The sequence below is a fragment of the Puntigrus tetrazona genome, chromosome 12, assembly GCF_018831695.1.
Source record: "Puntigrus tetrazona isolate hp1 chromosome 12, ASM1883169v1, whole genome shotgun sequence".
Lineage (NCBI taxonomy): Eukaryota > Metazoa > Chordata > Actinopteri > Cypriniformes > Cyprinidae > Puntigrus > Puntigrus tetrazona.
This window is the reverse complement of record NC_056710.1, coordinates 8,129,492-8,154,482: the sequence shown is the minus strand read 5'-3', so window position 1 is coordinate 8,154,482 and position 24,991 is coordinate 8,129,492. Positions and strand designations below refer to the sequence as shown.

At 37.5% G+C, this 24,991-nt stretch overlaps 1 protein-coding gene across 2 annotated transcripts; it reads right to left on the bottom strand.

The window, feature by feature from the left end:
* Nucleotides 1-400: 400 nt before the first annotated feature.
* On the bottom strand, nucleotides 401-23,638 carry grid2ipb (glutamate receptor, ionotropic, delta 2 (Grid2) interacting protein, b). 2 transcript variants are annotated; one of them, XM_043254404.1, is made up of 23 exons: nucleotides 23,329-23,637; nucleotides 22,490-22,743; nucleotides 21,261-21,593; nucleotides 21,019-21,173; nucleotides 15,271-15,540; nucleotides 12,602-12,687; nucleotides 11,715-11,784; nucleotides 10,234-10,527; nucleotides 8,947-9,098; nucleotides 8,744-8,869; nucleotides 7,660-7,742; nucleotides 7,417-7,561; nucleotides 6,451-6,764; nucleotides 4,975-5,748; nucleotides 4,797-4,884; nucleotides 3,619-3,708; nucleotides 3,257-3,453; nucleotides 3,019-3,174; nucleotides 2,804-2,890; nucleotides 2,328-2,457; nucleotides 1,932-2,050; nucleotides 1,677-1,841; nucleotides 401-1,588 (listed from the first exon to the last, which is right to left on the bottom strand). In XM_043254404.1, the coding sequence occupies exons 1-23, from the start codon at nucleotides 23,411-23,413 to the stop codon at nucleotides 1,517-1,519; spliced, it is 4,245 nt and encodes a 1,414-aa protein (XP_043110339.1). In that variant the 5' UTR covers nucleotides 23,414-23,637; the 3' UTR covers nucleotides 401-1,516. The 2 variants fall into 2 exon arrangements, with proteins under 2 accessions (XP_043110339.1, XP_043110340.1); XM_043254405.1 differs by lacking the exons at nucleotides 7,417-7,561; nucleotides 7,660-7,742 and having other exon boundaries at nucleotides 23,329-23,638.
* Nucleotides 23,639-24,991: the final 1,353 nt, after the last annotated feature.

Below are 24,991 nucleotides of genomic sequence, written 5' to 3'. Positions count from 1 at the left end.
TAGATGGTTTAAGGTCTTGATGAAGAGGCAGGAAGGGGTTTATTATTAGTCATTTTCCTGTATCCTCTTACTCTGTATACATATATCTAAGATGGTATTTGAAGCACTTATAGTGTTGCCTGGTAACAAGAACATGCATGTAGGGAGTGCACTGAAAAAAATATATGTAAATGTGATAATATAAAACAATTAGAAAATACAGTAAAGCAGCTGTAAATAAATGAATATATATATTCATTTAATTTTTAATTATATTATCTATTTTTGTCTTTTTGACTTTTTCCATTAGTGAAAAGTAGAAGAAATTGGGTCACATTAAGATCTGTGTGATTTGCAGGCCAGTTCCATAAGGGGCCCCCGTAAGTGGATACAGTTACAGTACAAAAAAACTCCACAGAGATGAATTTCCGCAAAAGCGTATTTATTCAGGCAAAACAAATTAGACATCTGATTAAAACGCAGCAATATGTGGCCCGTCAATATTGAAGCCGATATAGAACTGCTCGGGAAAACACTTGGTTAGTAACACACCCAACAATTTGTACACAAATATTACTTTACAGCTAATTAATTTGGTAAAACATATTCAGTATAACAAATCGATACAGAAACAATCAAAACAGGGATACATTACATAAATAGAAATACTCTGCTACATGCAAATGCAAATCGTAGGTGTTCTCCTCGTTGATTGGTTCTGACAAGAAACTAAGAAAAATACACAAAGATGACAAGAACAGGCAGTAAGGAAGATCATGCATTTGTTCAAGAACAGAAGATGTCAGGAAGAAATGCATCGGGTTATCTTAAACAATAGTACCTAAAAAAAAAATTCAGACAAGCTACATACTCATTTTAAAAGAACACAGATGATATGTGTACCCTTCTGCCGTTTAATAATGTGAAGCATCTTCTTTTCATAGTTGAAAACCTACCACGGATTCTCATGCGGGATGAAACCACCGATCAGTTGTACAACTAATATTGCAATAAAATACAAATGATCATTTGGAAAATAGTTTTATCTTCACATATGAAGGGTGCACTCTTGTTTTGCTATAGTATCGGCGTATCACAACGGGAGTACAACAATAAAACACTAATACTGTGAAGAATTTAAAACTTTTTTTTTTTTTTTTTTTTTTTACTTTTCTGTGTGTGTTAAAATACATTTGGCTTGAGGATGGGTAAGTCCATCATGAAAAGATTCAGTCACCTCGGTACCAAAATATACCATCAAAAATACCATCAATCCTCTCCACCTGAAGTGTGCATGTTCCTGTTACATTCTCTAGCAGCTGCATATCTCAAAATGATTAGTATTAGGCTATATTAATATACTTTCTCGATAAACACACTGAAGTTCTGTATAAAATATATATATTTTTTATTCTAAAGATATTTTTCATTCATCTAAGACGTTTAATGTAAGGTTAATTTCCCTTCGCGCTATCAAGTTCCCTGTTTTTATTGGCACATGGGCGTTCTGGGTTAGAAACGGCGGATGCTGTTGGTTTCACCATGCCAGCGGCGAGGCTATTCGGGGGCTTCTGGGGTTTTCTGTTCCTTGCGTCTCGCTCAGTGCTCTCTGTTTCGATACAAAAATCAGCAAACTCTTACTTCACAACTTTAGCGTAACGAGCATCTGTGAAAACGGCAGCGTTTGAGAAACTCACTTCAAATTTGGAGATAAATTCAGCGAAGATGCCAAAGAAGGTTTCTGTGGTCGTGGTCTTGCTGTCTTCTCCGAAGTAGGAGGCCACTTTGTGGAACTCATCCATCGCTCTTTGCTGCAAGGAGTCTAGGGACTGCACAGCCGGATGACAGTTTTCCAGAAAGCTCTGATAACAAAGTCAAGGCCTGATACACTGCAACGGAAGTTCAATGTACATACATTTTCACAAAACATCAGTCCGTATATTGGTGGATACACTCATAACCGATGCGAAGCAATCCTCTGCAGTAGCTGGGATTTTCACACAGGCGGTTCTTATGTCCTGGATGGTGGAGTGAAGGTCACTGAGCTCAGCAGTAATGGTCCTCTGATTGACTAAATGTACAGTGAAGACAAAGAAACACCAATCATTCATAAACACATTTAATTGACATAAAAAATATATTTATATATTTCAAATAAATATTGTTCTCCTAAAGTGCCCCTATTGTGGATTTTTCAAAATGACCTTTCATGCAGTATGTAACACTAAGTGAATGTCATTTTAAAAACACATTCCAAGCCCTTTCATGTGGATGTCAACATGAAACATTAGCTGCCATCTTGTTGGTCTATCTATCTTATCTAACAGGAAGTTGTTCTTATAACTTACCTTTGGCGGCTAGTGGCACTGTTATGAGGTCCCTGGCGAAGTCGAGGAGTTCTGGGAAGTGTTGGCATAAGGATTTGGCAAGAATATGGAGGAAAGTCGACTTTCCATCAACTGTTTTTGTTGTGTTCAGCTGAGGAGTATTATAATTCATTATAATTCAAGGACGAACTTCAAAAATATGAACGTTTAATAAAAACATTGGTCACACTTTATTTTAAGGACCAGTTCTCACTATTAACAGACCATTAAGTGTGTCTTTTGCCTCAATAAACTCCTGATTTGCTGTTTATTAGGAATTAGTAAGGTAGTTAAGTTTAAGTAGGATTAGGGATGTGGAATATGGTCATATAGAATATGTTCTTTAATAAACAACAAATATGTTAAGAATAGGCATGCTAATAAGCAACTACTGAAAATTGGTCTCTATACTAAAGTGTAACCAGAACATTTTTTGTCTGTGATTACTGTACACATACCTCAGTAAGAAAATTAATTTTGAATCCTGTTGTTTTATTCGTCTTGGGCTGACCATTATTCAGATAATTTCCCATTGCTAAAACAAACTAAAAACACAAAAGTGTACATACAATAAAAATAATTATTTTTTTTAAATGAATGGTTCTGAAAACAGAGATTTATAAAAGATCTAACATTTATAATTCAGTCATATCTGCTGAATTTAGTGTTCTACCTCCAGGATCTTGGCCAGCCTCTTGCTGTTTTTGAGCTCTAATGAGGCTTTGTATATGCAATCATAAGCGCCTCTCATTTCTTCTGTTTTCTCCTGCACAGTGGTCTTAAACAGAAGACTCCTCAGTCTGGTTTTATACTCGGGAACTAGCAGCATCTGTAAAACAAGTCCACAGGAATCCATTCATATTTACTTGAATTATAAAAGAACTCTGGTAAAACACCAGCAAAAACAGCACCTGTAGGACAAACTGGTCCGGGTCACTAAGTTTGGCGGGGTCCTGGTCGTAATGCTGAAACTGTTTGACCTCCTCGTCATCGGGAGCGTAAAGCAACAGTTGTTTAATGTGTGCGGGTTCCAGGCGCTCGGTGCTCATGGTCATGAGGATTTCTCGCAGCTCCTTCGGGGACAGCTTTAGATGCGCTATGAGGATAGCTGAACAGATGTGATGAGACACGGATTCTTCACCTTCTCAAAAATTCCCACACAGCATCAAATACCTACAGCACCTCTTTAACCTACTCCTACACATCTACGTCACACGAGACGACAAACCTGACTCAACCCAGAGCACTTCAACCCAACCCTACTCATACTCACAGGCGTTGTAGGCCTTTTTATGGGATAGAATCTCGACCACGTCTTTCTTTTTAAAGTTCTCGGGCAGGAAAGTGGGCTCTGGAAGAGAGACTGACACATTTAATAACAGTGTAAGGATGAGCTCTCCTCGAGGCAGTAGTGTAGACAATAAACTGTATGGAGGGTTATGAGACTGAAAAGAGATGCCAATAACTGGGTGAGAATGATGGGATCGGAGACAAGACATACAGAAGCTCTCCATGAGAGATGAGCTGAAAAGTACAAAAATAGACAAGGTAATTGCATTCATTTTCACCATCAAAATGACAAGCTACAATACAGATACCGCATGTGGATGAAGGCAGCAATACACAGACCATGTTGAAATAAATGTCAAAGGTTCCTAAAAGTCTTTGCCTACATCTGAATTTCTAGTGTCAATGATAAGTCATATAAAACAGTACTATCGAAAGTCTGGGGTCAATTAATGTACAAGCAAAAAACACGCATATGCCTCTCTTTCAGGTGTGAGATCTATGAATCGCACAAATAAATGGTTTCAGCTTTCTGTCTTGTAAACAACTCCTAATTAATGCCATTAACATATAAAATATCACCATTCATCATAATTTTTTAAAAAGTGCATACATCTGCAAGTCGTCTTTTATTAATAAGCGTATGCACACTCTACGATCAAATCTGAGCGTATGCATGCATTATGGTCCAGGGTCACATATATTACAGATATATGTTAAGTTTTGATAAAAAAAATCCTAGCATTGGTTGATGATCTGAAAACATTCAGTGTAAAAACTCAGAAAATCATACAGGGGCAAAAAACACTTTGACAGCACTGTGTAAAAAGGGGATGATGATGTATACATGCAATACTAGGCCTGGGCAATATATCACACGATTCAGGTCCATCTCATCAGTAAAGCCGGTTCTTTGATTAGCGGTAAATCTCCATCACCTGTTTTCTACCTGATTCATTTGCAATACTCGATATTGAGTAGCTTGTCAGTGATCTACGGCTCTGTGTATTAACTGCCGCTCCATTTGAAAACAGGTGATGGACATTTACCTCTAATCAAAAAATTTGTTTTACTGACGACATGCGCATAATTATATTGTGCAATATATTGCCCAGCCCTATGCAGTGCTACACAAAAGCAGCTGTAACAACACAGAGAACTTACTGGAATTCCTCTGTGTGCCGAAATACAGATCCAGATCCAGATACTTGACCATGTCACTGAGTTTATGATAATCAGGATCATCTCCAAGCTAGAAAACAGATCATATGTACTTAATAACATCTCACCTCTTCGACATGGTTCTGAGGTGCACTGTGGTTGTTATGTGTCACTAACCAACCTGTCCCCAGATAGTTCCTTCAGAGTTCTCCACCTGCTCCCAGCGCAGTCTCTTCACGCTCATGTGGTTGTTGTCGGAGGCTTTAGGGCTGGCTTTGGGCAAAGGTGGAGGATCACAAGGTGGGGGTAAAGGAGGCGGTGGTGGCGGGGGAACCTTGGTCGACAGCGTGCTATCATAGCTCTGTTGTGAGTGCTGGGAATGGAGGCTCTTTTGTTTGGTCAGGTTAGGGGACGTTCTGGGAGCGGTGGTCTGCTGGCTCTGGTAGATAGACTGGGTGGGATGACGTAGGTGAGTGTGCTGTGTGGCTGCGTGCGGGGGTTGAGGGGAGGTACGCGGGGATGACTGTAGGATGGGGTGAGCCTTCGGTTGGTGCAGCTGGAGAATGGATGGAGCGCTGGGCTGGGGAGAGGAGCGTCGGGGACGGGTGTGCTGGGCTCTGAGCTCCTCATTAGTCGGGAGCACCTTGTGCAATGAGGGGCGGTTAGTGAGGAAGGAGCGAGGTGGAGGTGGGGGCGGAGCTATGATGGGGTGGTGCTGGAAGGCTGGGGGAGGCTGGGGCAGGTGCTCTGGGGTGAGGGGAAGGGGCGAGGGTGGGTCGGTGAACTGGATGGGAGGTGGTGGAGGCGGAGGACTCTGAGGTGGAGGAGGGATGTGGTCAGACCCTGAGGAGTAGGAGACCGAGGTGGAGTCATCGCTGCTACTGTGGTCTTCACTGCTGGCACTGCTTAACTCGTGAGGCAGCATGTTCACTTCCTGCTCATCCTGGAAACTCATCTGCCAGTGGTGCAAAAACAATTAGGGTTTAAACAGTACAGTATATGACACAAACACATGTATTCAATGCCCTTTATAAATTAGAACAAAGTAAAGTAATACATTTTACCCTTACATATGAAAAGCATTTTGGACAGATGCAAAATATCAAATAAATAAAAATAAAACAAAATAAAATAGGATGTTACATATCTGTTAAAAGACTGGAAAGACAAATAAATAAATGCAACCTCACATATGGGAAGCATTTAAAGAATGTATAAATCAAAAATTGAAAATAAATAAACTGAGAGATAAATTAATTAATTTATACATAATACATAAATGAGACCTTGCATAGAACAAGAGGTTTGAAATAATGGAGGAAAAATGATAATAAATTTATATAGGAATAATAATAAATAATTAATAATATGAATAAACATGAATAATTAATAAAAACTAATAAAAAAAAATTAAATTAAATTAAATTAAATTAAATTAAATTAAATTAAATTAAATTAACAATGTGAACTTTGAACAAGAGAAAACATAAGGAATGTTAAAAAATGTGATTCTCCAATTTTGGAGCATTGCACAGAAGCATTTTTACAAAAAATTTGTATAATTCTATAATTAAAATCTTTTGTCAATGTTTTATTATATTTTTGTGACCTTTAATTGGCCAGGATATAGCAACCTCTTTCTGTCTCTGAAACAAACCTCTTCATAGTCATTCTCCCCTCCCTTAAAGTCATCCACGATATTGACCCGGTGTCCCAGCTGCTCGCTCAGAGCATCCAGAAACTTGTCAGTGTCTCGGCTGCGAGGTGGACGTGAGAAGGTGAAGAGCTTCCTGCGCTGGGGCAGAGGACTGGGTTCATCAGAAGGCAGAGGGGAGGCCGGGGGGCTGTCTAAACTAACATAAGGATTAGAGTCCACACTGTCTGGAGAAGCAACAGTCTGCTGGTAAGGCTCGAACTGAGGGCCAGGAAAAGATTCAGTCCATGTAAGAGAGAGGCCTGGCTTCCGGTTCCCTGCAAAATCAACAAAATCATGAAGAACATTTATACCACATAGGAAGGCTTGCCAGTGATCGCTTTAAATGTTCTAAAAAGCTTTAAATTCAACTAGGGATTTTCAAACTTGTAGCTGCCATGGACATACTTGTAAGCCCATAAAAAAAAAAAAAAAAAAAAAAAAAATATATATATATATATATATATATATATATATATATATATATATATATATATATATATATATATATATATATATATATATATATATATACCATAAAAATAACCATTACAACATTACTTTTAAAATATTTACATTTAATTAGAGATTATGCCCACTTTTAAACGTTTATCACAGAATTATTATCACATAAAAGAAAAACATGTTGTAAAATAAAGTATGTATAAAACAAATTTAATTAATATCTTCAGTTAGTGTGATAACATTAAGCCCCCCCCCAAAAAAACTCCCTTTTAACTCCCAAAACATACACTCAAAAAAAAATTAACCCCATGTGGCTTCCCGTGGTTTGAAAACCCCTGTTTTATATCTTAAATTATCTACATAAGCAAGCACATTTAGTGTCAATTTGTCACACAGGTCCCGCACAGCTTTTTTTTTTTTTTTTTTTTGGGAGGCACCAGAATAGTCAGAATAAGCTCAGAATACCTGCGTTACTGTGTGTGAAAGACTGAGTGTATGTATTGTTCTCAGAGTGGCCCATGCCGACAGCCCTGGGTGAGGAGTGACTCTGGAGAGACTGGTTGCTCTTCCCGGGAAACATGTTCTCAAGCTCCGTGTACACTCCTGACATCTACGGGTGGGGGCGTGGTTAGATGAGACTATGCATGGTTTCATAACAGCAGTGATGACAGTGCAATGAATTGCGGATGAGCAGTAAATGGTACCCACGTGGCTGAGATCTGGGGACTCTGGGAAGGAAGTCCCATCCCCACACTGTCTTTCCTCTGGAGTCACAGGGTCAGTGAATGTTCCTGAGACAAAGAGAGAGCGCGGTCCAGAAACAGAGCATGTGCACAGAAACTGCCTGCCCTTCAGGAGCTAAAAAGAGCCTGAGGGCAGTCAGCTTCAGCAGCGGGTCGGGGCGAAAGGTGGCCGGGGGGCGCACAGCAATTGCAAGCAGTTTATAGCTTTAGCCTAATAGATGCTGGTGAGTCATAAACATGGCTGAAAACAGTTCTTGTTTACCCCAAAGAGTGATATCATGAGCGTGGCAGTCTAAAACAACATTACAATGGAGCAATGCATAGCATAAACAATATTCTATATGAACTTATTGATCTATATCAGTTCTACTGTGAACACCGAGCAGGATCCAAAAGTATGAAGCACAAATAAGAGTAACAAACTGATTTTGGCAAGTAAAAAAAATATTACATTATATTATATTATATTATATTAATATAGTGCTGTTAAACGATAAACACATGCATGTATATGCTTAAGAAAAATATGTTTGTTTATAAATGTAAATTTAAATAAATGTATATAAGAATATGAATATATGAATGTCTAAACATAAATATAAAAATATAGATATACTGTACTTGTATTTACATTTAATAAATATACACATTACATTAATATTCAAAAGGCAATTTTTTCGAAAGACAGAAATTAATACTTTTATTCATAGAAGATGCATTAAATTGTATAATATTTGTATATAATTGTATAAAATGTTTATTTACAGCATGTATTCATCTTTGTTAACGTTATGTTCATAGTAATATAATCATTCATTGTTAGTTCATGTTAATTCACAGTAACTAATGTTAACAAGTGCAACTCTGCAACCTTATTGTAAAGTGTTACAGAGACTTTAGAGTTTCTAGCATATATATACATTTTTAAAATACATATTATATTATATCACCAATTTTCATGTATTTATATGTTCACTGTGGAAAAAGTTACTTTTGGACCCTGCTTTTTAGTTTAAATCCAAAACACAGATGGGTGAAAAATGACATACCCATTCCCAGGTGAGTGCCAATAATGCAGTCGTCTGAGCTTCTCTCTCTCACAGGGTTTTTGTGAGAGGTACCTGACACTCGCATGGAGCTGCTCCGTCTGTGGGTTTCTGGACCTATCTCTGGTTCTGCGGTAATAAACACGCTCAATCAGAATGCAACGAGGACAGAAAACCCCCGCTCACACAGTAAACCCGCAGCTAACCTGCACTCTTGAAGCCCAGGAAGCGGGCGATCTTGCTCTTGCAGTGTTCCTGTTCCTCGTAGGTCAGCAGCTGGTAAATAAACTGCCAAATCAACTGCTTGGCCGGAGTGTCCAGCACAGGAAACACATCTACAATGAGCGTGTCCACATTCCTGTTCACATGCAACAGAGGGAGCCATTTTAGAAATAATTGGGCTGCTCTCTCTGCAAGCAGTCGCACCAGTGAGCATTATTTATTAAATCTGGAAGAACCCACAGATTGTTCTTGATTGTGAGTATCTATTTGTGCTTCAGGCTGAAGCTATTTTTGAATGCTTTTCACATTTGTCTTGCTGCTGCCAAGCGCCAGAAAATCCCTCGCTGTGGGAACAGTATGCTATGATATTTGTAATCATATGGCAGCATGGTTACAGTCTTTAAGTGTTAATTAGCTCTGTTGCATAAAATTGCTAACACATTGCCTAACTTGTCTGTTTTTTTGTCAACAAATGCATTGGTCACTTAATCATAACTAAAAAGCGCATTTATTACCCCCTGTTTCACAGACAAGGCTTAAGCCTAGTCCTAAACTAAATTGTAAATCTGTTTTAACTGGAAGAAACTTGCACTGACTGATCTTAAAACGTGTCTTAAGATTTTTTTCTGAGGCGTGTTTATAAAAATTACTTGTCCTAATTCAGTGTCACATGATCCTTCAGAAATTTTAATATGCTGATTTTGGTGCTCAATTTTTATTATTGGTACTCAATTATCAAAAATGATTCTTATTATTACCAATATTATTATTGATTGCTGCTTAATATTTTTGAGTAAATCATGATCCATATTTTCTAAATTATTTGATGAACAGAATAAAAATTATTTATAACTTTATGAATGTCTTTACTGTCACTTCTGATGAATTACATTTTTCTTTATGGCTTAAAGTATTGCTTCCTCTTTCTTTATACTTATTTAGCCAACATTTTTGAATGGTATTGTATCACTTCATGTGTAAAAATATTAAGCAGCAAAACATTTTCAGCACTGTAATAGGAAGAAATGATAGGAAGAAATGTTTATATGCAGCCTTCATGAGCATAAGAGCCTTCAACGACATACAAAATCTAGACATAAATTATAAAACTGAATTATTCCAAACTCTTGACTTGCAAATGCTGTCACAGTTGACACTCAATCAAATCAGACCACTGAATTAAATCGCTAATCACAGGCATGCATACAAAACGCATTTTTGTTTTGATAATTTAGCAAGTGTCTGCTCCCACTCAGCTATGATGACCTGACCTGTGCTGGAAGAAGGTCTCCAGAGCTTTGCAAATGGTGTATCTTTCTTGCAGGGTGAGGAGGTGTTCGAGTTGCTGGCTGAAGGTACGGCCGTGCACGCGGATGCTGGGAGGCAGGATCTCGGCCACCCACTGCAGGGAGCTGAGGGCCGGGGAGCGCGAGCGCGGGATGGTGGGGGTCTCCTCCGGCTCGGAATCTGAGAGGGGATAATCTACAGGGCCCTCTTCCACCACCAGAGTGGGCATGGCACCGCTGCCCTGCAGCATAGACACCACCTTCTCATGGGAGCAGTTCCTAAATGTGCATAGAATAGAATTCTTGTGTAATATATTACATAGCAATATAGTATAATACAATATAGGACAAAAAGGACAAAATGAAACAGCATGTTCTCTTAAATAACACTTAATAAATAAATAAATGTACAGTTAGTGAAATTTTTTATTGACATAATTCTATGCTTGTCAGTCCCCGGAGGCAGTAAGAATTAAACTGCTGTGCTTTTGAGATTAACTACACAGCCAAGAAACAGCTAAATCGTGGCCACAGGAAACTGATTTACATTAAGGCCTAAACAAACAAACTGTGAAAGCTAGCGGTTTGATAAGGAGCAGCAGAATAATATAAATGCATTACATAAATATGGTGAAATTAAAAATAGCTTGTTTCTAACTTAATTACCATTTGAACTCATCACCACATTGTCAGCTCTCGTAATAACTAATCTTAATAGAACAGGCACACAGAGTACTACAAAGCCACTTTTAGGTCTCCTCAAAAATACACATTAAAAAATTAATAACTCAGTAAATAGACTCAGTAATGTTTAACTTGTGATGAAACCCAATCAATTAAAATTATTTAGTTGAAACACTATTTAAATGGCACCTTTGAGTTAAATTCAAATGTAATTCAAATGTTTAGGGTCAGTAAGATTTTTATTGCTTTTGAAAAACATCCCTTACGTTCACCAATGCTACGTTTATAAAATCAAAAAATACAGGTTTTTATATATAAATTCATTAAAAATGCTATAGATTACAAATTTTAATATTTAATAAAATGCCATTTGTTCTTGTGATGTTAAAGCTGAAAACGTTCTAATACATTTATTCGGTGCTCAAAAAAAAATTTTTTTTATTATTGTCAAATTTACATTTTTGTTTTGCTGCTCAATATTTTTTTTGATGAATAGAAAATTCAAAAGAACAGCATTTGTTAAAAGTAAAAGTATAAAATACAATTTTAAATACTGTCACTTCATTTCAGTACTGTCATTTCAGTGTGTACTCGCTGAATGAAGTAAGACTTAATTAGGTGTTAGTTAGGTAGGTTAACTTGCTTACATATTTCTGAGAAATCACTTTTTCACACAAACACAAAAAAAACATTGTGTATTTTAGATACGTTTACCACAGTGTCTATTGACTGATGATAGGCAACCGATAAACATCATCGCAACATAACAAAAATAAACACACCTCATGTCTAGGCCATTGAGGTACAATATGCGGTCTCCTGGTTTAAGGCCACATCCCTCGGCTGGACTACCTGTAATAAGAAAACATGGGTTTGGGACTGACAATGAAACCTCAGACATGTGCAGTGAATAATACGCCCAAAGCAACAGACAATCTTTCAGTGAACCATGTGTAATATTGCTGTCCTTTGAGATTGGTTGTAATTAAAACACTACAAGATACCCCATCGTAGGTCTGAAAGGGAATGTAATCTGTTTTTTCATCACGATGCTGGACTCCTACTTGTTTTTCTAAGCAGCCCCACACGGGCGGCTGAGTCAGTGTTAACTAGCCTCAGCACAGGCCTGCAGTGGGCGAATATCGTCATACAGACACTCACACACTTACCGCCCTCTCTCCACTCAGAACGTACAATCGTGCAGACTTCATAACAAATGTACCCAAAGCTTGCTCATTAGTACAACAGCCCACTCCTTCCTTTTTCACAATGCACCAAAAAAAACCCCACTCCATTCCTCTTGAAAACAAACCACCGACCCCAGCTGCGCTTTCCATGTGCCTTTTTATTACAACTGCCTATCTAGCCTACAGCGACATGACCCTCAACGTGGCACAAATTCTGAGTAACAAAACACAGCCGTGTCCTGAAAGATGGTGATTTATATAAGAAAAGCGCCTTTACTTGATCAGTGGCTGGTGGCAAAAATATGACGGTAAAAATTCATTTCTAGTGGCAGGATGTGTAATTACGGGTCAGTTCAGAAACCCTCAGAAAAAGAAAAGCTTGACTCACCTGAGAGTCAGTGTTTTTTTTCACTCTGATTAATAATAAAGAGGTCGCAAGTGCTTATGGGTAGACGTCGCTTCATTCAATCATTCACACGCACCTGGCATTACTGAGTCGATCCACACAGGAGCGTGACCTCTCAGAGTAAACCCAAAACTCTTCTTACCCCTGTACACACGGATGGTTCTGCGGAGGAAGCAAGAGAGGCATTACCGACTGTACTGACTGGCCGTAGGTATGTTAAACACTCACATAATATTCGATAATCAAAGATAAAAATGACAATGCAATCTATGCAGTTGCTAAGGTGTTGTGAGTGATTTTTTTTGCATGTTTCTAAAGTGTTCTTTGTGGTTGCTTACTGGCCCATATCATGATAGTCGTTGCCATGTTGTTGCATTGCAGTTTTTAGGGTGGTTGCTAGGGCTTTACTTGGGTGTTGTGGGTGTTTACTTAGTGGCTCAGGTCAAAAAGTTGTCATGGTGTTGCTTTGCAGTTTGTAGGGTGTTCTGAGTGGTTGCTACTGTAGGGCTTTGCCGGGGTAAAAAAAAAAAAAAAAAAAAAAGAAAATCGAACCATACAGTTTTCCACGCACAGTTCGTCACACTTGCCAATGTGATTCAACTTTAATCTGTCAATGCATCTGTAAATTGGTTTGTTAAAATAATAACGTGTGTTGGCGCTGATAGCCTTGTGTGGGAAGCACGCTGACATAATAGTGCCATCCCAAGTTCGAATCCCGGCACAAGGGCCATTACCAATCCCTCCCCCCTTTTTTTCACGTAGTTTTCTGTCAGCTTTGATCTGTCCTATCATAATAAAAGCAAAAATGCCCAAAATAAATATATATTAAAAAAATATTAATAATAACGAATGCATGTTTGTTGTTTGGTATGCATTCTAGTTTCCTAATACAATACAACAACAAAAAAAGGAAGACAAACCAGCCACTCTTTGTTCAATGTTCGGTGCTGTATGCTCAAATATGAACCATTTATGCCGTCAACACCCAGGTACTTATACCATGCATGCATATGTGAGACCTGAACATCAAGTATCTATGTTTAAACTAAACTTAATTAAGCTTCGTCCATTTAAATATTAAAGAGCCAGAAGACACAAAGAAGAATTGTACCTAAAGATTAATATTAGCCCTACCTAAGAAAAACTTCCTGAAAAACACTGTTTGTTTAATTTGTGTCTCTGCTCTTTTTAATTTATTTGTGCTGTTGCTTGTAATTAGATTTTTTTTTCTTATTTTCTTTATTTTTATTTCACAGTATAGTGCTTTTGCCTAAAAATATCACATAACAAAACCGTGACTCTAAAACTGTGATACAAATCAAACTGTAATTAACTTGAACCATGACAACTGTTTTGACCTGGGCCAGGAGATAACCACCAACCCCTAGTGGTTATCTACTGGCCCAGGTCAAAGCAGTTGTCATGGTGTTGCTTGGCAGTTTCTAGGGTGTTCTGGGTGGTTGCTAGGTGTTTGTTTACTGGCTTAAGTCAAAAAAGCAGTTGTTGGTGTACTAAATGTTTGTTAAGGTGTTGCTAGTGTCTCCTGGTTGGTTGCTACTGGCCCAAGACTCTCATATATTCATGCATTTTGAAATGGCCCACCAATTCCTTCCAATAAGTTTTTTATAAGATCTTTCAAGAGTTTTACAATGCACCAGACGGTCAAAAAAGCTATATAAAATATGATCTTATATGCTTACACTATATGACCAATGCATTTCAAAGACAGAACATCTAATTATTACTTTATCCCAACTTGACAGACAAGTATACAGAAACACCACTCAAAGAGCTATTTAAGAACAAGATTTATGATTTTTCTGCTTTTTAGAGAAAACCTATGACATATCATTAGTGTATAGCTAGCCTTAGTGGTTGCTGTGGCAACACCTCAAGGCGACACTGGAACCGTTGAGTAAACAGAGACAAGGGAAAGCAGTAGAAACACTTGCTTCTTGTCGCAGTGCCATTTTATATAAGGTGGGCCACCAACCAAACACTGATGGCGGATTACAAAGGGGATGACAGATAAACAAAGACATAAAAACTCTGAATGGAGATTACGTAAGGACTGAGCCAAGGAAGCATTATTTATTGAAGAGCAGCAGCTTATCAGATGAAGAATACAGTCTACAGGGTATCAGCACATCATATCCACATTTACTGTAGTATTTAATAACCTAAACCCCCTGGGTGATACTTCTCCGGTTATATTTTAGATATCACATTTAACTTGCAAATAAAGAATGCGGATGAATTAGATTGTAATAACATCATATAGAAAGCAATACTAATTTAAATCAGCTGACAAATCAGGCTCAATTTCTAAAAAGATCTTCATGGATTGAATATGATATGATGGCAATCTTCCTTTTAGGTTAAATCATGATTTTAACGATTAAAATACTGTGATATAAGCTGATTATATATAACGAACCCCTTATTAGATCACAATATGTGATGTGGGCACACACACATGTGTGTGTGTGTGTGTGCATGTGCGCGTATAAGTAGGGAGAGCATGAGGCACAGAAACAAACACAACTCAATAGTGCTTCTCTCACCCACCCACACACAAAGTCTCCCACATATCACACAGTGTTCTAAGCATTCGAGGAGGCTTCCTGCTGTGTTTTGGGATAAAATTGACCTTTCAAACTTTTATGGAATATTAAAAGGCTTAGATTATGGAAGATTAAAATAATAGGAAAAGGAACACCTATGAAAGAGGTGTACGACACGTACCTCTGGTTGGCTCCAGTGACATAGTGGCTGGGAATCATGGTGGTGCTCTTCCTAAGGCCACGCTCGGGTTGGGCCGGGTCATCGCCGGTATCTCTGGGCACAGAACTGGCCCGTTTGGAGCCTTGCGGACGCTCATGGTGGTCTTGACTTCGGCTTCGGCGGAGTCTGTTTTGGGGCTCGCCCAGGCTCTTGCTGCGGCACATGCGGTTGATGAGACTCTGAGAAACGGCCTCGTCAAAGCGCTGCCGATGCTTCTTGGGGATGAAGATCCTGGCAAACATGGTCACGGCAAGTCAATAGGAAAAAAAAACTCTAAATCAGCTACGAGGAGCCATTATCATAAAGACTTTTTAAACGTTGCTAGTTCAGCTCAGCGAGTCAGTTTTCCCATCTAACGTTTTCTATCACGACCCAAAGTAGATCAGAGTCCACTGCGTTCATTCAGGATCACTGTGAGACTTCAAAATCCTTGAAAACAGGAAAGGATGAAATAGATAAAAAACAAACAAAAAACGCGAAGAAAGACAGGTAACAAAGGCAATCCCGATATTTAATGGAAGCTGTGAGGAACTCCAATATGTAGCAGCCTCTCTGAGTGCTGTCTTCATCTGAAACTCCCACTCCAGAAGCTCTGGTACAGATACCAGAATCCAGCAATAGCAAAGGTGTGGGAGTACATCACACTACCGCCTCTCTCTCTCTCTCTCTCTCTCTCTCTCTCTCTCTCTCTCTCTCTCTTGCTGTCTCCCTCTCTCTTTCCTTATTCTCTTTTTGCTGTTCCTGATGTTCCACTCTCTCTGGAAACAGCGTCAAATCTCATATGCAACAGAGCAAAATCAAAACTCGTGGCATGACATTTGAAATATATTCAAAAAGATTCAGCACGCAATGCATTCGGCAACATTTAGAGCGAGAAAAATAGCTAGACGAGAACGTTTGGGAAAACATTTGGCAGAGAGGAGACAAATACAATCTTAACTTCAGATAGCTTCACCTTTATGGGATTCTGAATAGAAATAAGGCCATGTTTGTCACATTTATGCAACGTTGGCGGATATGGAAAAGCCTGTTATGCCACCCACCAGGGAACCAGAAAAAGACCCCAATTGAGAAACCTCAGCAAATGTAACCTTAGTAACCTCGACAAGTGTAACGTCGACGCAATTCTGTCTGTTGTGTTCTCTGAAGGTGATGTACCGTCATTAGCATTTACAATAATTCCATGTGTTCATCCAATAAAAAGCACATTCATTTTCTGAGTCACGGCATTAATTCTCCTGATATTTATATGTCTGACAAACTGTAATCAGGCTAATGCATTATGAACACAAACTAAAACATAACTAATTTTCTTTTCCATACATCAGACATTTTTTAAAATATAGGTTTGGAAAGACAAGGCTGAGTAAACGATGACACACATATCATTTTTGGGTGAACTGTCCCTTTAAGTAAACCATCAGTCTCTATCCTTCTAAAAGACACAAACACCTTGCACACAGATACTATATAATCGTAACCTGGAAATATGCTTTAAAATTATGTTTCATAATATAATTTTTCACTCCCTAGTGCCTGGATGACAGTATTGACAAAACCACACCATTAGACATTTCTAGAGTGCAGAGTTGCCTCAGGTTCCCATTATTATAGAGGCACAGAGAGAGACACAGTAACTTAATTGAGCGGCCAAACGCTGCATTAACGGCAGCAGTTCCAGACAGCAGACAAGAATAAAATAAAGAATTAAGCGCCCTAAGAGGCCACTAGAGTACAAACCTTAGCTTACCTAGAGTACTGCTAGTATTATAAATGACAGCATACACCACAGCACTTTAACATTTATTGTGCTTTTCAGAAAATGTGGATGGAACTACCACTGCCAGACTATATTCGCATTTGTAATGTGAAATTCATTTGAAGATGTCAGATGGTACCGTGCTTTGCCTATTAGTTAAAAAAAAAATGAATGGGAAAACTTGAGCATAGGGGGTTAACATGAGTTGCTCTGTTTTGATATTTTAATTACAGACTTGTTTAATTACAGACTTTGTCAGAACCATTGCAAAACAAGTTATTATTAATTCTTATCTAGTTCACTGTAATATTTCATTCAAACTTATTTATATAGCTCTTTATTTGTGGACAGAATAAAAGTAAAATTATGAATCACCAAACAAGTGAAGCTAAACCAAAAAAATTAATAAGCCATGGAAGCTAATATTCAAAAGCTTAGGCTCAGGAAGTTTTATTATTATGATTATTATTATTATTCAAAAGAACTTAATTGATTGATTAACTGAAGGATTATGCGAAAAACTAAATTCAGCCTTTTACTCACAGGAATACATTTTTTAATGGTTTAAATTGTTATTTAAAATTGTAATCATATTTCATAATAATAGTGATTTTACAATATTTTTAGAAATAAATGCAACCTTTGTAAGCATATAAGACAGTTATCTCAAAAACATTTTAAAATCCTACTGACTCCCAATATGAACAGAAATGTATCTCTAAAATATCAACAAATGATTTAACAATCAAGCTTTCATACATGACGAGTTAAAATCTTAGACATGTTAAGCAATTTTACAACCAAAACAAAACGAATCAACAAATCAAATCAAAATGATTTTCTTAGAAAAATATTGTATATTAAAGAGAAATATTCCACAATGAATGATATTAAGGTTTAATGAAATGTACTCACCCAAAGCAACTCATCTTTTAGTCTATTGTGACTCAGAACAATATGAAAGTGAAGTGGCTACTTCAGAGATATATTCAGAAAAATGAGTGTCACTTTAACCCAGAGCCTCTGCGCCATCAAGAGCCATTGACTACAACTGTCTAGAGACCGCTGCCTCTCACAGAACAAGATCAGCCCTGAAAACCCATCAGATGCACAAAGAGAGAGAGACTGAGATTATATGTTGGCAGAAATTGAGACACATACCTAATATAGTGGGACAAGGCTCATTGATTTATATAGTGAGAATTAGTCATAAGACATAAGTCTAATTATTTTACACAAAAATAAATAAATAAATAAATAATAAAAAAAAAAAATATATATATATATATATATATATATATATATATATATATATATATATATATATTTTTTTTTTTTTTTTTAGTGTAAAACTATTTGTGTTGAATGCACATCGAAAATACAGGCTTATACTACTGTTCAAACTTAAAAAATAGAAAATATAACTAAATTTGTTAAAATGGATGGTAAAATAAGCAAATGTTACAAAAGATTTCTAAAATGTCCCACATAAATGCTTAAAAAATTCTTTGGTATTTTTTATTTATTTTTTATCTAAAACAAAGTGTATCAGATTTCACACAAGCATTAAGCAGCAATAAGTGTTGATAATAGAAACTTTAGCACCAAACCAGTATATTAGAATGATCACAGAAGGATTAAGTGACACTGACTTTTTAAAATATATTCAAAAATCTATATTTTTTCAAATATTATAATACTTCACAATATTGAACAAAATGCTACTTTGGTGAACGTAAGAAACGTTAAAAAATGTTGTTTGAACTATTTTTCTTTCTTCGGAGCGTTTAGTTTTTTGATGAATAATGAAAAAGAACAACAAACTTGTGTTTAATTCTCTAAGACGGCAAAAAAAAAAACATTCGCACCTTTAACTGAACAACCCTGGCTTGCCGTGTAACCTAAATAATGGATTTTTAGAAATGATGATGATGATTGCGCGCAGATACATCTTTAGTGCCAACTAAAAGAGCATATCTCAACTGAATTGGAAAATGGCTAATGTCCCAGTAGGCCAATACAAACTGAATCTACCCAGACTGGCTTAAAATCTGTCCTACATAATATTCAAATGTACTAGATCAAAAAAGATTGACTATACTAGTACCAGCAGTTCAATATGGTTAATTTCCTTTCACAAGTTCCACGTGTCATATTCTTATATTCTAGTTCAACTACAGCATATTTAGAATTACATAGTACATCCCAAGAAAGTCAAGATCCCAGCGCTGCCGGTGACATCTCCATCCACCAATCACCACCCTTCACCATATATCTCTCTAAAGAGGATAACGATTAGTGACAAAGGATATTATCTCATAATACAAAGGAACAACACCTACTGCTCTGTGGGAATAGCTTGTCTCCATATAGCAGATACAGTACTGAACACTATATATAGCCTTAATGATGTACTTTCTTTCTCTTTTAAATTGCATAAAATGCAACCACATACAGTATATTCCTCTTGCACATCAAACACTTTTTTTTTTTTACACTTTTTTAAATAACTGCAATAGCATACACTACCATTCAAAAGTTTGTGGCTTGGGTTTTTTGGTCACACTTTATTTTAAGATTAATTCTCGCCACTACAAACCATTAACTAATAAAAACAATAACCTTTATAGAAAATGAAATATACAAACAAACAACTAAAAACAAGTACAATGATCTCATACTAACTGCAACTTTATCCTCAATAAACCCCTAATTTGCTTATTATTAACAGTAATAGGTAACTGTTACGTTTAGGTACTGGGTACAATTAGGGATGTAGAATATGGTCATGCAGAATATGTGCTTCTTAAGTATTAATAAACAGCCAGTATATTGATAGCAGGCATGCTAATAAGCAACTATGCTAAATAAGGTCCCTACACCGAAGTGTAAGTGGTAATACTTTTATTCAACATAAGCGCATTAAAATGATCATACATTACAGTAAAGACATTTATAATGTTCTGTAATGCTTTTGTTCGATTCCTACAACAAATATTAAGCAGCACAACTGTGTTTAGCGCTGATAGTAATAAGAAATGTTTCTTGAGCGCCAATCAGCATAAGACATTGATTTCTGAAGAGTCATATGATACAATAATGTCCCCGGAGTAATGGCTGCTGAAAATTCAGCTTTGTGTCATAAATATGACTAAATATATTACAATAATATAATATACATATTTATAATATATTCTGATATATTATTAACAATATAATAATAATAATATAATATAAAGCATTTTTAATAGCATTCTATTATATTCCACTTTTTTTTAATCATATTTTGATCAACTAAAGGCAGGTTTGGCGAACATTAAGAGACTTCTGAACCCAAACCTTTTGATCATTAGTCTATATTATAGTCAAACACCTCGCTTCTTATTCCACATAAACTGTCCCACTATGCCTTACGTGCCAAACAGCTTGACGGTGCCCACAGAGAAGCCGACAAATGGATCAACACTAAAATTGTCTGTCTAGTGCCGTCTTATGTTATTGACCTAGTTGGCATTAAGGCATAGGCTGGACTGGGAAAGGAATTTCACTATTAACTGTGCCAGCACAAATCAGAGGGATTGAAGATTATCAGTTTACATGGCAGCACCAGATGGAGACGCATCTTTCAGTGGCCTTATTAGGTCATATCGGTTTATATTGAAAGCCACGCTGCTTAAATATACACCACCACAAAGAAATGAAAGCTCGTTCGTGTTTACTGCAAATATGTGCATCGGAAGTATGACATAAACGATAAGAACAGCAAAGAAGGTACTGAGATCTATTCATATATTGAGCAAAACCTGCATTAAACCGATGCCCTCTGGTGGCCTTCAAACTGTTCTGCACGGCTAAATACAGTAGCAGGAAACATCTGGGTCAGAGTGGCCCTGAGATGGAGGTTAAAAATTAATGAGCGCTGTAGGTGGCGGACGGGGTTGTCATGGTACCTGATGTTTGAGATGAGCTGTTGCTGCTCTTCGGTTGTCAAGATGTCGGGAAGAATGGAAGCAAGCCAGTCCACCTTCCTCTCAGCAGCAAACTGTTTCAGTACAGCAAACAGTTTCTCTTTCACCTCTGGTTCATTCCTCAAAATCTCCTCGACCTGAAACGGGAATGATTGGGAATTGGAAGCTCTTGCATTTTATCGCTTCAAAAAAAGCATACATGCAAGTCTGCCAGATAAACTCACCCTCCTATTGAACTCCAGAGCCTTGTGTTTGCGGTCTTGGCGCAAGCCGTCTGTGTCTTTCTGAGAGCCCTCCAGACTCCCGCTGCTTCGTTTCTGGCGACTGCCCATACACAGCACCCCAAGACGCAGCGTGCGGCCCTGAGAGGCCTTTATCAAAGCGGCCGCCATCTCATGGTGCTTCACTGGGATCCCATTCACCTCCATGACATAATCTCCTGCTCTGAGACCACTGCGACCCGCTGGGGAGCAGGGGGAGCAATCCTCCACCAGCAGGGGGCAGTCTCCCACGATAGTGAAACCGAAGCGACCGTCAGGGCCCGGAGTGATATCCATCTGCAGGTGCACCACAAAATGCAACACACTGTAAACATTGTAATAGATGGCGGTGAAAGAATAGTTTGTATTCATTTTGGTTTCTGAAGGATGTCAAAAAAGGAAAAAAGAAACAAATACATATCTGTTGTTATTTACTACATTGAACATTGAAAATTGTAACTGCAGATACATTTTTCTCATGTTATTTGTGTGTTTTGGTTTTTCTACATTTATGTGTGTGTGTGGTGTGTGTGAAATGTTTCACTGTGTTGTTTCACTGTGTTTCATTGTGTGTGAAAGTTTTTTTTTATTTCATCATTTCCTGATATCATGTTACCTTATGCCTCCCAAAATGCACATATATATTTAATAGAATATATTTAGTAGAATATATCTAAATTAATTTATGTATGAATATTAGAGTTTAGATTTTTTTTATTAGCTTTTATTTTCTCCGGTTTCATTTTAAATGTAGGCAAATTTTTTCGTAATTTTGTTTTCTGACTTTGTCATTTTTTATTAGAATTTTTCAATATTACTATTTAGGCTTCATTTAGTTTTAGTTCTGTTCAGTTCAGTTTCATTTATTTCCTGTTCATATTTTTTGTGCACTTTACAACCTAAACTAACCTTGCTTGGCAATGTATGTGTGTGTATATATAATATTTATATCACCTTATGCCCTCACACTGTTTTCACAGAATATGTGTATTTAAATCAATGTATTTATAAGTTGTATATTATAGTTTAAACTGACTTTTTTATAATTAGCTTTTATTTTCCCAGGTTTCATTTTAATTTCATGTAATTTTATTTAGTTTTCATCTAGTTTTATTTTAATTAACCAAAATATTTTAGAACCCTAATGTTACAATGAATTAATGAAAAAAAAAAAAAAAGTGTCATTAACCCACCTGCTGGATGCGTGAAACTACTCCAATACTGGGCGGGATGTTTCGTTGTGATTGGGCAAGGGCAATGACCTCTTGAGCACTAAGACTGGAAACGTTCTGGCCCTCGATCTCCAAGACCTGGTCTCCAGGTTGCAGTCCAGACAAATGAGCACTGCTTCCGTCCTCCACAGTCAGGATGTAGCTGGGCCCATTGCCTCCTATCTGAAAACCAAACTCCTCTGGCCAGCCCTGGTTGGACGCTGGCATGGTGAGGACTGTGAGAAAGATAGCAAATAGAGGATATGTAGTCTCTAATGAGCAACTAGCCTTGAATGTTTGATCGACCAGTTGTAAACAAGACCTACATACACACAGCAAAATGATCGAGCCTCCTGAGAAAAATGGATTTTGCAGGACATCACATGTTTGAACATGTCAAGTTAGTTCATTTTTCGCCTATCCAGGCAAGACAAAGTGATGCAGTCTCACATAAAAACAGCCATACAACCTTCACTAAATACAGAGTCTCAGCTGACACATTAGACCTCCCAGTAACATTGACCTCATTGAAAAAGGAACAGAGGCTCCCAAATCATCCGATATCAGAGCACAGATGTGTCTAAACCCAGCGTCAGCAGCATGAGACTCACGTTAGTAGTCCTTTCTAGTAAAACCTGAACATTCACACGTCAACAATCCCATTGAAACGGCCGGCAAAATGTGTTTGTGGGCCAATCCAAGTAAAGCCTAAGCCTGTAGACTGACGGAAGGTCATTCATCAAAACATTAGCCTCCACAAACTGACTTTAAACGTGCTGCTGAAATCATTGCCATCATACGAAACAAACTGAAACACTTACAAAAATCTTTGGGTGGATACCGAGGACCCGGTTTGTTCTGCCGTAAGGAGTATCTCCCTTTCTTATTCTGGAGGAATTTCTTCATTTTTTTTTTTGATTCAACAGGTAAGAAAAATTCGAAAAGCAAAACGCCCGGTCCACTTCTCCCACGCTGTACGAGATCCTCTTACTGCACCGCACAACGTTTCAGGGGAAACGCCTTACCAATGCCCCCCATCGTCGCGTGGCATGCAGAGCACTGCCACTTAAAAAAAGGGTGACACTGCATCAAGTGCCAGAGTGATGTTGTCGATGAGTTGACTCTGCATCTCTGGCGAGTCTTGCTAGTCCTGCCTGCAGAGCTCAAATCAAGAAACTGGGACACCTAGCACAGATCCTTAATGATTCTCTCTCCAAAAAGGGTAAAGTGAGGCCCCATTTCTCTATAAATACCTCCTTCCCATACTCTCTCTTCAAACTGTCTCTCCAAGGGACAAAAAGTAGCCCAGTATCAGCTTGGGGATCCGTCAGGACGATGGTGGATAATTAGAACGTCTGAATGCACTGAAGAGCGCAGTCACACATCTTTGAACAGGAGCAGTGCTATTAAAGCTCTTGCTCTGGATTAGACAGATTAAATGCTGCATCTCGAGATCTCTCGTGCCACATGGCAGGACACATGCTGTCATTCATCCGGGGGGAATTGGGGATGAAGGATTGATTTACTGAGTTAGGTGGCATGCAGCTTAGGTGCGAGCGGGGGCTTCCAAAGCATTTTTTGTAACGCTCGCCCAGGCATATATTAAATATGAACAAGCCACGGGATAAACAAAGTGTAGCGCGGTTTCACTTTCAAGGTTACAAACTGAATGGGGAAACAGCATAACTAGCAGTAAATTGTAATAAAAGTATTATGTAAAGGACTGAAGCAAAGACAAGCTATACAGGGCTAACTGAATTATTTAGAGCCAATGCTTGTATCTCCAAACACACTGTTCCTCAATCAACATCTCAACTTACCAATGCAGAATAAAAGTGGTTGTGTATGCAAAAAAAATATTATTGTATTCCAATAGAACTGTATTTTTGATCAGTTTGCACTGACTGTAAGGACTCTTACTTTAAAGTATTAAATACCTTTTATAAATGCAGACGTATATTGCAAAACTATTACAGTAAAATCCATAAACATAATATATATATATATATATATATATATATATATATATATATATATATATATATATATATATACACACACATATTTAAACATCCAAAATAATACCAGTCTACATCCTTCAATGATTTATGTCAGCTCACAGTTATGTTAATGGTGTACAACCAAAAGTGCAAAAAAGACTAACTTTAAAACGACCCTTTATATTTATGAAGATATTGTTATTATATAGATTCATAAATGCACTCATATTTTAAAAGAGAATACCTGCTTCCTTTGCTCGGTGGAGTATTCTCGAAGGGCTTTAGTGGTATCCCTTTCCTTTGAGGCATCACCACTGTAGTGAATGTGCAGGTCTGTAACATGATAACTGTAAGAAGCAACAGTTAGAAGGCTATGGCAACCTTGAACAGAAAACAAGTGCACTTAACATTATTATCTACCTGCTTCTGAAACGAAGGAATTAAATAATTCAAAGTTTTTGATGGACAAATGAACTTGTGCATA